This window comes from Balaenoptera musculus, chromosome 4 (assembly GCF_009873245.2).
Source record: "Balaenoptera musculus isolate JJ_BM4_2016_0621 chromosome 4, mBalMus1.pri.v3, whole genome shotgun sequence".
Classification (NCBI taxonomy): Eukaryota; Metazoa; Chordata; class Mammalia; order Artiodactyla; family Balaenopteridae; genus Balaenoptera; species Balaenoptera musculus.
In genome coordinates this window covers 32519529-32535210 of record NC_045788.1, presented here as the reverse complement: position 1 = coordinate 32535210, position 15682 = coordinate 32519529, and the positions used below count along the sequence as shown (strand labels likewise).

Sequence of the window (15682 nt, the reverse complement as noted above, 5' to 3'; positions counted from 1 at the left end):
AAGTCCCATAATGCTTCAGGCTTTCTGGGAGAAGCCATTGACTTGGGAAGAGAAGAAAAGCTGCACTGCGAGCTCCGTGAGGACTGACAAGTATAAGCAATGTTAATAGTTAATTGTACGGAGTGACCGAAACAGGTAAAATAAAAATCAGTCCCGCTCTGCCCCTCCCCCCATGTCTACCTAAACATGCACATGTCCCAGAGCATGCAAGTTTTTTTTTTCTTAAAACACTGAACTATAAATATTAAAGAGTCAATAATTCTATCACTAAAGCCATGCTAACCAAACAGGTACATAAATATACAGTCCAAAGATACATTTTTAATGTCCTTCAAGTATTCCATTAGAATATTCTACAATGTAGTTAAACTGAATGTGGGCTGCTGGGCTTTCGGAATCTTTCATTGTATGATATCCGTCCAGGAAGTTGTATTACAGTCTTTCCACTAATTTTGTCAGGAAACCACACTCAGTTTTTCATTGTACTTTACAACTTTATAACAGAAAAAGGAATATATATTTTTAAATAGATTAAAAAAAAAAAAAAACTTGTATCTACAATAAAGCTACATGCCAAGCTAAAAGGTGAAAGGTCATAGTACCAGGTCAAAGGTTGCCTCGAGGGGTCGCTTCAGTGATTTGACAGCCGACTGAGTCTTAATTAGCAGGCAGCGAGCACATGATGGCAATGGGCCAGTGGGGTTCAAGCGCATTAACATAAACAGCAAGCAGAGGTGCATCATGGGGGCAGCAGTGCATTTTTGGGTAGGTGAGAAAAAACAAATAAAAAAACAAATCATCGGAATGCCATATACAACGAATAACAAGACTAAGCATGCACAATAAAGGCACTACTGAGTTGTTATTGGGAGGATAACTCCTCTTCGTAGTTAATTACAAACAAGATACTCTAACAGAAAAAAAAAAAAAGAGTGAAAGGAAGAGAGGAGGAGAGAGTCTGCCTTCTGTATTTTTGCTCAAGTATCCGTAAACAAACACAGAAAAGACCTCTCTCGTGATTATTTTACTGTGCTATGAAATACCACACAGTGTTCTTTTTTATGAATAAAGATTGTCATATATTTATGTAAAAAAAAAGGACAACATTACAACAGCTAAGCAAAGAACAAAAATGGACTCATTAAAATCAGCTATTAGATCACATTAAAATTTACCTTAAGTATATATAGTTGAGTACCTGTTCTAAATGATCCAATTTCTAACTCCTCCTTGAGTACTGCTTTCTCCTTTCTACATAATGGCATAGGCAAGCTTCTCTAGTTTTACAGTTCTGTTTATGCCACAATATTGTTTAAGATTATCTAGATAGCAAACTGTTCAAAATCTTGTAGCTAATTCTAAAAACAATTTTGTTGAAGCAATTCTCCTAAATAGTTCCAGATTTTGTTATGGTTAAAAGCAAGATACATGTAGAGAAGAGCCTTGATGTGCAAAAGAACACACCGAAGGAAAACAATGGCTGATTAGATGGCACACAGAAATAAGAGGACCGAAAATGGCAGTATCGTTAAACCGAAAAGGAGACAGGTGTTCTGTACAAAGCAGAAATTTCAGAAACCCTATATCCAGAATAAGACACAGTATTAAGAGCTAGGCCGAGAGTAGGTAGGAGCAATCTGAACCATCTGAGGAGTTACCCTCACTTCTCTGAATGGTAACTTCATTATGTATTGTCTGGGATACCTGAACAAACATATCTTCAGCAAAAATTTTTTCAAAAAAAGGTTAATAAACGAATAGCTTGTCGTCAGACATAGTTGTTCACTTTGCTCTTTTGACTGTTAACGAGGACTGAGCTGAGGTCTCTACTCACCATGGCAGCCGCGGTGGCCGCAGCCTGTGCTGCAGCAGCCTGGTTGACCTGGTATTGGGCAGCCTTGATCTTGGCTTGCAGATGTGCAGGAGGATGAAAGTATTTGCACTTTTCCCTAGAGCATCTCCCTTTGATGTAATCCATACACACGGTGACTGTGTTGTCATTGGTGTCAATCATTGTGCTGTCAGCAGGATGGGCAAACCGACAATCGTTTTCTCCTCTGTTGCAATTGCCACGCTGGTACTCTCGACATACCTACGGGGTCATTAGGTGCACAGGGGTCAGTCAACATGGACAGGTAGAAACTTTCCGAAGATTTTAACTTAAAGTGCAAGACTGATGATAGAAGCCAACAAATGAAAGGGGAAAAGATAATTTGCAAAGGAACCACAAAATAACTTGAAAACATTCTTAGTTCGGTATACAAATTATAATCCCATTTCAGTAAAATGTCCATGAGAAAGAAAACACATTTATGGTACTAATTATGGTAAAATATCTAATTTAAATTATGTTGACACACTTATTCATTACCAAGGGGGAAAACAGTAACTTTATATAGTGAAGAACCCTGGAGACACTGCTTTAATCAAACAAAGTTAATATCACCAGTGATAAAGACATAATGACATCATGTACCTACTGATATGATGCACTGAAAAAAGGATACAACATTACATTTGTTGTATTACTGCTGAGAACGCATAACCTGAATTTATTTAATCATGAGGAAACATCAGACAAACTAAAATGGTAGGATGTTTTACAAAATGACTGATCAGTACTCTTCCAAAGTGTCAAGGTCATGAAAGACAAAGAAAGACTGAGACACTGTCACTGACTGAATGATCCTGGAGTCAGAGAAAGGATGTTGGTAGGACAACTGGTGAAATCTGATTAAGGTCTGTAGATAGGCTAATAGCAGCATATCAATGCTAATTTTCTGGTTTTGTGAGTGGTAACATGGCTATGTAAGCTGTCAATATTTAGGTAAGCTGGGTGAAGGATAGGCAGGAACTCTTGGTTCTATTTTTGCAACTTTTATGCTAATCAGAAATTATTTAAGAGTGAAAGTGTAAAAAGTCAAAGGATAGCTTTTTCATAAAATGTTTCCAAGAGCTAAGTTTTTGATCATTAGAGATTTACCTGGTAGCTATAAAAAGCAGATGGAAAAAGATTAGTTTTTGTTACTGTTTGTTTCATATCTATTAATTTTGGATGGGGTCCCTGGGGAAAGGTGAAAATGGGTTATTTTTCATTCATTTGCTCGATTTTGACTCTAACTATTAAAGTTTGTCATGGTGCTTGCTCTAATCAAGAGGTTGCCGGCGCTGTCTTCAGTCAGAATAGTTTGACCTTTTTACCACAAGAGGGCCATCTCAACACAGAATGCCCTTATATTTTTATGCTCTTACTTCATGCTTCAAGGATGTTTCCGTTTTGTTTTTCACAAATCTTTTTACAAACTGAGCGAATACAGACCCTGAACACTCAATTTTGGAATTCATCAAGAGGAAAAAAGGGGGGGAAACCCCGTTGTGATTTAAAAAAACAAAGATTTTCTTGGATTTAAGTACATGAAATGATCACATTTGATTCTAGGCATTTCCCCCTTTTACATCCATATCCCATTATTGAGGAAAAGTGTTTCCTTTTAAAAAGGTCTCTATAATTTGTATCGTGGTATATCTTAAAAAGAGCATTATAAACAACATCTTGCACCATTTGGAAACCTCAAGCTAGCTAAAGCATTGCATTACACATAGCAATGAGCCAACTCTATTCATCACCTCAATTTATGTAATTTTTAAAAATTATTAAGTAACTACTCTGTGCCAGACACTCTGAGAGATATTAGGAATACAAAGATGACTTAGGAAGTTACAGAAGATCCTTTTTTTTTTTTTTATCGTTGCATTTATCTTCTTGAACAAAAGAAAACAAGGATAGCCAGGAGTTTATAATTTGAAAAGCAAAAGTGGTAAAGCTGTTATCCAGAACTATTGTCCTCCACTCTCACTAAGGACGGGAATCAGCTGTGCAGCTTTCTACACCACAAATCCCCACTTACTAAATTAGACTCATCAAAATAGGAAGAGAGGAACACTTAAATGAGGATAAAAACTCTTCAGGTATATATGTAAAATTATGCTAAATTTATACCACAGCATAAACAAAAAAGTTACTTTTCTGTTTAAACAAATCTGTGTCAATGCAGCCTCATCCAATAGGAAACCATCTGTGTTCGGACACTACTGCTGTTAGCTCTTCAGTAATTCCTGCTTTCTCGAATATGCTTGCAAAGAAACTGGCAGCAGCTGAACCAACACTCTGTTTTCCAATTTCTCTCACTCTTTGCCACACTGACAAGAAAGAAGATCTGAAGGTAGTCTTATCTGTAGGATCTTGAATAACTATTAAAATCAAAGATCTGCAATTTTTCAAAAACAATTATGCCAGTGCTGGTGCCAGAAATGTGAGCATCATTCTCCCAAAATATAGCCTGAGTGCCAGGCTGATTCTGACTTTTTATTTCTCTGTCCATCTCAACGTTCTTTTTATTTTCAGGGATGTGAACTTAAAATCAGGTTGCATAAAGATGATCATTCTAAGACCCCTTCTCGTCCCTCTCCATTTGCTTTATGCATGTGTCAGTGTGGTTTGTATAGGTTAATAATTGGCTTATTACAGTTTTGTACTCTTTACTGTCTTGCAGGATGCATTGAGGGAGAATTCTAAACAACATTTAAGCAGACTTGATAACTAGCAGTTAGCTCAGAATTTTGTTCCTAAATCCAGCCTTTTCTGATGTTGCAAGAACTTAGTTAACTGTTTTTTGCATGATATACATTTTTGACTGTTTCATTTTTTTTTCCAACTTAAGGTTCCTCCTGACAAGAGAAATGGGACAGAAGAAATATACTGAAATAGCTGTTCTCCTATTATTCTTGCCTTTGAAAAAAATAGAGAAGAAATTGAAAATCTCTTGTGAAAACTTGTACTGGTGAGAGCTACAAGGCTAGAGGGGCTAGAGAAGTTTGCCAAGCTTTGGATGTATATAGGGATTGTTGGGTACCTATCTGAATAGAACAAACTTCCCAAAACTTTTCAAACCGATTTTTCTCTAATAATGACCATCAATAAAATGGGATCTATCCCTTGACTGCTGAATATGGGTTTGGCCTGATAAACTCAAGAAAACTTTAGACTGTGTTGCTTCCCCAAAAGAAATCTCTTAGTTGTAGTACTGTGTTAGCAAATTATAGTTGACAGACAAAATTTCAACAAATCTAACCTTATAATTCAAATCAGGATAAGAAATTGCACAATTTACCATAAAGAGAATTTGGAAAAAAGAAGATAAAATTAAATTTGAAAATCCTAACAACATTATGGCTCTTTTTTCTATTCTCATCCAATCTTCAGCACGAACATATTTTTCAAATAGTTGTAACTATAGTATGGCTATTACTTGGTGATCTGTTTTTGCTCAACAATGTAGCATAAGCTTTTTGTTTGTTTGTTTTACTTAATAGTGTCCAGAGTCATCATTTTTGCTGGGTGCATCAAATTCCATAAAATAGATGTGTATAATATAAGTAACTCTTTCAGAGAACATCTAGATTATTTCCAATATTCCGATATTACAAATAATGTTGCAAAGAGTATATTCATGACCACACTCTTTAAAAAATCATTCTCTAAGGATAAATGTGCAGAAATGGCATTTGTGGGTCAACATATATAAGTACTTTTTACAGTTTGGTAAGTGGTTTTCAAACCTAGATGAAAATAACTCCATCTATTGATATTAGCTAAACACATAATGTGCTTCAATCAAAAAGAATGTTTCTAAGTATAAGTACTTATATGTACTGTAAGTATTAAAGGCAGTTGACCTATACACACTACTATATATAAAATAGATAATTAACAAGGACCTACTGTATAGCACAGGGAACTCTACTCAATACTCTGTAATGGCCTATACGGGAAAAGAATCTAAAAATGAGTGGATATATGTATACATATAACTGATTCACTTTGCTGTACACCTGAAACTAACACAACATTGTAAATCAACTCTACTCCAATGAAAAAAAAAAAAAGTATTAAGGCAGGATTTGCTTTGGAAATCAGGTAAGTTTTGTAAACTTTCATACAAAATGGATAAGAGGTTGCTTTTACAGTAAAAACCATCATTTCAATAAAAATATTCACTGAAAACATTAAAGTACTAAATTCCATTTCCAGAAAAACACCTTTGGCATATAAACTTTAAATAATCAAAAGAAAAAGCAATCAGAAAAACTTCCCAAGGAAATCTAAATTAATTCTACATAAACCTTCTTTTGTTAATTAAATAGCAGTAGTAGAGTGGAAAGAGAATAGAGTTTGAAATCAGAAATTTTCGGTTCTATCTAGTGTTTATATTTACTAGCTCTGGAATCATGAATACTGAATAAGATAATGTACAGATAGCTTAAAACACACTATACAAATCTGGTTAAAATAAACAGTTCTGTTATTTGATCTCAATTTCTATAAACATGACAAACATATTTCAAAATGGTCAAAATAATAATAGGTTGTATAAGTAGTATTAAATTCATCATTACTCTGCAAGTTAAGGCTTGAGAGTCTAAGGAAATTAAGGTCAATGTATGAACTTATTCAAAACTAAGCAGCCATTTGCATGTTCTTTAAGAGACATTCTATGTTTTGTGCTTAACATAGTTAACTCAGTCATCTTTAGAGACTAACATTCAAAGCAGGAAGAGAGGGCTAATTGTAACAGGGAAGAGGGACTCTCAGGGTACTTTAATACTTTGGGAAGTCAATTTAAAGCTAATGACCAATATTAAGGAGCTTATTCAAAGACACATACATACCCGTTGTTCAACAGTAAGCATCATGGACTTTATTAAGTTTGAGCTAACACAACACTTTAAAAAAGAAATACTGGATAATCAACAATTTTATCAAAGAACCCAAAGCATTACAGGTCATGAATATACAATCTAATACAAAGAAATTACCTGTGTTTTCAATTCAAAAAGAATTCAAATATCCACATCTTAAAATTCTGGTGATTAGGGGAAATGATCTTAGTTAATTGTTTGTAAAATTACATTCCCAAGATAAATATCTGATGATGCGATATCTAGTTTCAGTCTGTTATTTGATACTTGTACAAATTTGGTCTACCTGAACCTCATTTTTTAAAAAATGAAGAAAAAGACATCTACTTTAGCTACCTCAGAGAATTTCTGTTAAGATCAACTGGGAGTTTTCTTTGAAATCTAAAAGGTGGAACCCATCATTACCACCAAGCCAGTGAAGACAAGCATATTTCTATAGATGATACAGCTAAGAATTTGTCATTTGACCTTATGTAATTCAAAAAATCAAATCTGAATATATAGGAATGACCAACTAAATAAAACTTCCCATTAAATCCACTGCCAGGTTTTCATTTATTCATTCCTATGCATGACAGGACATCTGAAACAAACGCATCAACATGCCAAATGTTCAAATCTATAGTTACCTTTATTACTCCTTCTAAATAACTGCAAAGATAGGGACAGTTTAGCTTTAATTTGTATGAAGAAATTGGTGGAAAAACAGCAAATATGAGTTGGCTAAGCCAGGATTAGCAATTCCCTTATTTTAAACAATTTACAATTCTGTCATCTCTAAAACAAAACTCAAACTAATCACAGACAGTAATAATCGACAGAGACTAGATGTTTTAAATGGGGGGTGTGACCACATTTTAGAGAGTCATTCTAAAGCCTTATTACAATTAAAAAAAAAATGTAGACCACATAGACCTGTGTGCATAAAACTCAATATTTCTTGGTAATTTTCTAAAGAAATTAAAATATCATACAAGCAGTAGCCAAACACTCTCTACAGAAATATGGAAGTAAAATAATTCTATCAATAAGCCTTTCTTATATTATTAAAAGCATTTGCTTTTCTAATCTTATTTTGAATTGCATTTTTTATATGCAATAGATCCTGACAAATCCATTAAATGCCTATAATAATGTCTTGCAGGAATGCCTTTCACTATCACTTGAATCCACATTTATCTTTAAATGCTCTGTTTTGTGTAGGCAGTAGGTATCATATGTTTTTATGCCTATACGAAAAAAGTCACTAGACTCTTCTGTGTCAGTAAGTAGTGGAAGCATTCAGTATCCAGTGGCCTGAATTAGAAATTCATGTCATGATTACCTCAGTAGAATAAAACTTTCGGCACATGAATTTTAAAACAAACTTCAACTGAAAAGTATCAGAAGCCGAGTGGTTTGCTCACCTTTCCTCGAATATGTCATATGTTTTTGTCATATAGACTATTGATAGAAAAATGATGTAGTTCACGAAATGGCAACCTAATGTCTCCATCAGCATATGAAATATGTGGCCACTGGTTTGTCTTTTGTTTGGCTAATGCTGTTATGCAGTATAGATTACCCTAAAAATTATCACCAATTGCTTAAAATATTTCATAATGCCATACATTGTGTTCTCAGCAATTTCACAAAATGTAGGATGCTAAATGCATTGGAGGAGGAAGATTTTTGTATACAAGTAACTGTACATGAGGTAAATGATGAAAAGTTAAGACTTAAATAACAGGTGCTGGCATACCCCGGAATAGGTATTTTATAGACCATTCACATTTAGAATCACCGGCAGATCTGTGCAAAGGATTCCAGAGATCCGCTAAAGACCCACCGAATCAGTCTGTGGGGATGAGACCCTGCATTAAAAATTTTTTTTTAGTTTTTAATTTTTTTTTTTTTTTTTTTTGTCTGTGCTGTGTGGCTTGTGGGATCTTGGTTCCTTCACCAGGGATAGAACCCAGGCCCTGGGCAGTGAAAGCCCCAGTCCTAACCATTGGACCGCCAGGGAATTCCCAGGCCCTGCGTTTTTCACAATCATCCCAAGTGATTCTAATCACATTAAAGGTTGAAAACCATTGCTCTAGGACTAGGGGGGCATGAACAAGATGCCATATTTTGTAGCTGGAATGTTCAAAATGTAAAACATGTTCTCAAGGAGGATGCTAACACATGTTTAAAATGTGTCGTATTTTATTTCTTCTGTTACATTACCTTAAGCTCTGAATAAGGGCATGTATCGTTCTGCGATTAATTAATTGATTAACTGGTTGACTGACTCATTTATTCCTTCACTGACCAAGTTACTGGGCATCATTTATGAGCTTGGCACTATTCTGGTGGACCTTTTCTTGTTGTTGATAACACAGCTGGTAACCTTTTAAGGCTTCAAGATATTCCTTACAACAGTTCTTACGTGAAAGATGTTCAATTGTTCTTCATTGGATATTGTTGAATAAACAAGAGAATAAATGCATTCATGGATCCTTTCTGCACCATAAAAAATTATTGTCGTGAAAATAGGTCAAACAATGATTTCCTTAATTACCAACTCTTTGTAATGAAGCAAAGATAAGACTAAAAACCTCAGTCCTTTCCAGTACCTACAGATTTTAACAATTTCTTAAAATAATCATTGAAAATGACTGCTACTTGAAAATTACACAAAGGCATCCCAAAGTTATAAAATGGAATTTTAAAAGCCTCATTTCAGTGACTGATATTCAGGAGATTTGCTTCTCTTTAGAGAAAACCATGAAGACTGAATTTTACAGCATAGAAAGTATGCAGCTACAAGGTCTTTTAAAACATATCCAACAAAGAATGGATAATATGAATAGTGATAGAAAGCTTGGGTGTGTGTGTTATTTATACATTAAATACCTTTTCAGTAGTTTGTGGCTGGCATTAAACACATGAAAATGACCTAAATTTCACCTAGAATGTTCTAACTGGAGGTGATCTTAGAGATTATCTGGTATATTCCCCTAATTTAATATGTGTGGAATATGAAGCTCAGAAAATATAAAAAACTTGACCTATGCTTACTCACCTAACTAGCAAAATCACCAGCACTAATCCTTGGATTCGATTCCTGTTTTTCAATTTAACATTTTTTGTAGTATCACACTGGGTGCTATAAATATGTGTTAGTTCTTCTAAACAGAACCAGAAGGCTGATAATCTACCCTGTTTTTAACTTCTTCATTGTCTATTTTGTAGCCAAAGAGAGAAAGAAGTGGCAAGAAGAATTGGCCAATATTTTAACTGTTTCAAAATCTGTTCACCTCAAAAGGAACTCAAAATTCTAAAATGTACTTGGGAGTTCCATGAGTTAAAAATAGAGTATAGATTTAAACCCCAAATAACTAAATGTGTAAATTAAGTGTGTGTACTTACTGCCATGTCTTTTAGACTCCAAGATGTAGTGCAATTAGCATGAGAGGAAATACCCTGAAGATAGGAGTGTCTAAAATCACAAGTGCTAGGAGAAAGGTGCCCCTTAGCTTCACATTGCAACATCCTAACAGGTTGTAACTGTGACATTGAGTCAGATCCTGTGAATGAGAATACGGAAGCTGCCCTACCATCAGGCATTTAGATAAGTGGAATTCCAGTTAAAAGGAAATGACAGTCATTGCAACAGTAGCCATTTGTTGTGACTATGGGAAAGGAAGACAGACAAAATACTCAAAGTAGCTTCTTGCAAAAGAAAAACAAAACAAAAAAAAGACAGAAGTCTTCATTTTAACTAAACACCATACAAAATATAACCAATTACAGACTACCTAAAATGGTGGGAGGATTAGTTTAAAAGAGTTCTGACCACACAATCAGTCTTTTAAAGAGATTCTTTGACAGAGATTTAAATAGAGACGTTCTCAGCTTTATGAATATCATCTCCTATTAATAATTAATTCTATCAAGTTCATCTCAGACTGCCTATTTGGTTCCCACTAAACAATCAACAATTACACATTATGAACCCAGGGTTTGCTTCAAAAAGGTCGGCGGGGTCGGGAGGGGAGAGGGGGAGGGATGATTCATACGTTGAACATCTAATAATTTTTAAATATTTAAAATCTCTTAAATTTCCTCCCAGTTTATCTGCACACAGCATTAGGTAATCAATGAGCAAGAACAATTGTGCAATGACAAACCACCCACAAGTCTCTAGCACACAGGAGAGTCCTTGGTGCATAGAGGGAATGCAATTAAGTCTCAACATCCTTCCTGAGTTCTCCTTGTGGAACTCTTGTAATTAGTAGCTTTTTCCAAAACATTCAATGAAAGGTAAAAAAATAAGCCTAAAATAAACAAACAAATGAAAACTCTAAAGGGAACATACAAGCCAAAATTTGCTGCCTCCTCTTTGTACTATCACCTGTATGGGAAGGGAGAGTAATATACTAGCGTTTAAAAATGTAGTTCTGAGTTCATACCCCACAGGAACATCCTACCCACGTGACCTTGAATAAGTTATGTTACATCTCTCTCCATAAATTTATCGCCCTGTTAAATGGAGTTAATGATAGTATCTTCCTCATAAGATTGTTTTGGGGATTAAATGTTTGTTGCATATGAAGGGGTAATGCTGTGGTTGGTAGACAGTAAATATTCAATAAATATCAACTATCATTATTACGGTCAAAAAGATGGTGGCGGTTATAACTACTCTGAAATCTGAGATCCTTTGTAATGCATGCAGTGAAACTTAATAAACAAAAAATTGGTGCTTATTAAATAAATTCCTGCTAAACTGATAAATTATTAGAGTCAATTATGTTCACACAATGGCCTTGTTTTGCTGCTTTCTCAGTATTAAGACACGCAAAAGTTCTCAGCACAAAGTATTGCCTCGTGCTAACCAGGGAAAAGAGGAAGAGCTCATTTGCTCTTTATATGGACACCAATGCTAGATGTGAGAGCTTCAATGTACAGTAATGTTGCCATTCTTCCCCCTTCATCTAGAGTTTACCAAGTTCACTAATTTACAGCCATGCTAAAATTCTCAACAACCACTTCAACATAAGATTTATATCTTTCATTTCTTTTTCATGTAGCAATAGCAAAGTACATACATCTGATCATCCTTGACTCTAAGACTGAGAGCATCACCCAATTTACAATTTAAAAACTTATAATCGCATTTCACAAACAAGGCTGCCTTGCTATTCCAACCAAAATATTATGAGGCTTATGAGAAAACTTGCAACGATAACTTTTAAAACAGTTTGTAGATAGTAACTAAATAACATCTTTATGAGAACAAGTATCAGGGGATTGATAGAATTTGTTAATAGCAACAATAACAAGAACCATTTAGGAAGCTTCTGCTGTGTGCCAGACACTGACTAACTCTTTGAGGTAAGTGCCATAACTCTCTCCATTTTGAAGATGAGGAAACTGAGGCACAATGAAGTAACAAGCAGTCTGATCCCAGAGTCCAAGTTCTTACCCACTATTCTACATACGGATGTTGTGGCTTCTATAAATGTTACATTCATCAAATATAGCATATCTATATTCTAGCAAAATGCTCCAAACACTAAACCAAGGTCTCTGCTTTGAATTGTTTTTAACCTTTATGGCCATGGAAGAAATAAACAAAGAGCACACTTTGAAATTTAGAATGGAATACATAAAGACACCAACGAATCACGCCTACCTCAAGTCTGTCTGTCCGCATTAATTTCTGTGCAGCAGCTGCAGCAGCTGCAGGTACAGGGACCCCAGGATTCCCTGTAACCAACATTGGTGCAGTCGGCAAGATCTCTGCTGGAACCAGGCTTGGGGAAACAGGTCCCAGGTAGGGATTAAAGGCTGCTGATGCATTGGTGGCTAAGCTTGGTGCAACTGAAAACATTGGCTGAAAAATAAAATACAAAGCAAAATTTAATCGGCAGGTCTTGGTTCAAAGTTGATATCCTGCATTATATATCTATCCTCCAACCGTGTATCCATGCATCCATCCATAATCCATTCTTCCTTTGCTTCCTCTTTCCCTCCCTCCCTCTCTCCATTTAATTGTATGTTTATTTACTCTCATTTAGGATAAGAATGTTTCTTAAAATAAGCATTCATCAAATCAATGTTTTTCTAAAATATAATGGGTAATTATCCATTAAACTTTCCACTGGGATTTTGAAGCTTGGGGTCTATAATACTTGCAATTTCTTTTTGAAAAATAGCTCAACCATTCAATACAGAAACTTCTTGTGGTTACCTAATCTCCACCTTTGTCCTGATTTAATCCTGGAAACTTGTCTAAGAAATACATTTCATAATTGCTATGTCAGATGTACTTAAAAGATCTGTTTACAACTGGTAATAGGTTGCAAGTGCCCTATTATCTAGAATAAATAAAGCAGAGCTCCCAGTGGATAGCAGAGTTTCACAGTCAATGTAAACTGTGAATAAATCTTATGGGATATGTGAAGGGTGATGATGGCACCATTTCTTTTGAGCATATAAGATAAAGTATTTGGCATATATATTTGTTGCAGGTTTTCCTGGGGAAATTATAAATCTTCCACCAGCCTATTACACCTTTGTGAGATACTTAACGAATTCAGCTTACTAGGGAGAAACTATTCTGAAATGTGAAGTCTGAAAAAGAACACTTCTAAAGAAATGCATTATGATTGTTCAAGGAAATACATATAGTAGCACTGAATAAAATGCTACAAGATAGATTTTTTTTTTGCCAGAAATGCTTTCATGAATATATGAAAATGGTTTCTATTTGTTGATATGAAAATTTACATATCAGGAAATATATCTGTTTTTGAGTAAAATTAAATAATTTACCTGAAATCTATTTTAACAATGTGCTTTTCCAGTTTTCAAAAGATAACCTAGCACAATTTTTCACCTTACTGGTAGTAAATTTTCAACTTCCTAATTCAATGGAGTTTTCATTCTTGATGTTTAATGCTGTATGTAATAATAATGTTTGTTTCCAAAACACAAAAACAAATGGACAAAATGGATCCTGTTCTTTAAGGTAATTTTAAACAATTTGTTATCTTTATCCTGTGGTAAGGAATAGAATCATAGAAATTTCTTTTAGAAAGAAAGGGACATGAGAATGTAGATAATTCTTCCCTCTGATAGGAATAAGAAGTTAGATGCCCCAGAGTTTATTTAGTATTCAAGAGAGTTTTGGTGTAAGGTTTTATGCAATCAAGATGTATATGTTACAAAAGTAATTCTTATAGCTCAGGAGAAATATCTTTAAAAAAATAAAATATATCCTTTATCTAATTTGGCCCTGACTCATCCTGTATTTAGAAGAGTAAAACAGATTTCAAGTATTCCTTTTTTCTTAGGGCAGTGGTTCTCAATTATGGGTGATTTTGTCTTGCAGGGGACATTTTGCAATATCAGGGGACATTTTTGGTTGTCACAGCTGGGGGGGTGCCAGCTGCATCTAATGGGTAGAGGCTGCTAAGTGTCCTACAACACAGAACAGTCCCTCGTAACAAAGACTTATCCAGCCCCAAATGTCAATAGTGCTGGGGTTGAAAATTCCTATCCTAAAGGATGCAGCCTTCTCGTGACCTCACAAATTGTTTTAGGACAAAATATCTGCAGCTAGCATATCCAGTCTTACTAAGAAGACCATGTAATATAGAGTATTTAATACATAATTTGATTCACTTGGGTCAATAAACAATATACCATGGATTCTATCGATATTTTCAAATTAAAATAATTATTGTTCCTAATGTGTTGGTTTGAATGCCATGGTTAGTTGCCCTGCCAGGTTGATGGCTCTTGATGAAGTCGCCTAAAGTAATACCTCCAGTCCCCAGTTCGATCCCTGCCCAAGGCAGCTACCCATGGACAATAGGAAACTATTGGGGGTTCCAGATATTAACAATCAATAACCTGTCAGAAACTGGGGCCCAGAGCAATCTCCATCTATCAACAGTTACTTATTCAAACAGCAGCTGATCTGATACTGCTTCACTGACTACTGGCTGCCAAGGCAGCAGCAACACAAGAGTTGACCTGTATAGTAAATACATGTTGAACTTGGATCTCTATTCAGAAATATTCACGTTAAACTTACACTGTTACATACTGTCGGACACAATATGTGAAATTTCAGCCAGAAAAGCACTCTAATTTTTCTCTTAGATATTTAAGAATTATAAGAAATTTAGCACAGAAGACTAAAAGACTAGTTTAGAATATGGATAACAGAGCTGGTCAATGTTAATTCTTGCTATGAATTAATATGTATTTCCAGAGAGGGCATTTTAAATGTATACTTCAGAAAGTTATTGAGATGTTCATGTCAGTTTGCACAATCTACTATAATTATTTAGAAGCAGAGGTCAAACTGACAAACTGATGGAGGGAAGAAAAGCATTCTTATTTTAAGAAAATAAGATCAGTGGCCAGTAAAATTCAGCTTTGTTAAATATCACTGAATAAAATAAATTTATAATCTGCAATGCATATAGTGTAGCAGTTGCATATTACAGATAAAAGAATACTTTTACGAGATAAAAATACTCATCTTATTAACTGGAAACAATTTTTCCACTGGATTGTTTCTACAGAGTCGTCACATGAATTAATTTTCTGACAATTCAGCAGAACAAATTCAAATCTGAAGAACTTTAGGGCACTGTCCCCAAGTAAAATCTGTAGCAGCCTCTAAAATTCTAAAACATCAACTATTCAACAAACATTATCTCAAACTGCTCCCTCTCCAGATAAAGAGTTATTTGCTAAACAGGCAGACAATCGATAATAGCTCTATACTTTGAAACTGGATTCCAACAGCTGCCAAAAAAACCCACTGAAGTGCAGCATTCCTTCATTTCTTTTGAATTTCTGTAAATCTGTTATATCCCTTTTTCAAAGAGCACCTTGCTGGAGGTAGGTCATTGCTGGCCCCATCAGAGTGCTCTAA

At 34.9% G+C, this 15682-nt stretch overlaps 1 protein-coding gene across 20 annotated transcripts in view; it reads right to left on the bottom strand.

Annotated features, from left to right (window-relative positions):
- The window catches only part of MBNL1 (muscleblind like splicing regulator 1), a 177987-nt gene that overhangs the window by 17686 nt on the left and 144619 nt on the right, over nt 1-15682 (bottom strand). For 16 of the 20 annotated variants that reach the window (XR_005019743.1, XM_036851332.1, XM_036851315.1 and 13 more), the window contains 3 exons: nt 12422-12622; nt 1835-2092; nt 603-656 (listed from right to left, as the gene is read on the bottom strand). Coding sequence is in view for 19 of the 20 variants with exons in the window: in XM_036851332.1 (XP_036707227.1) it covers nt 603-656; nt 1835-2092; nt 12422-12622 (513 nt within the window). In the remaining variant the exon portion in view is untranslated. The remainder of the gene's footprint in view (nt 1-602; nt 657-1834; nt 2093-12421; nt 12623-15682) is intronic. The other 4 variants (XM_036851327.1, XM_036851317.1, XM_036851318.1 and 1 more) reach the window with 1 other exon arrangement.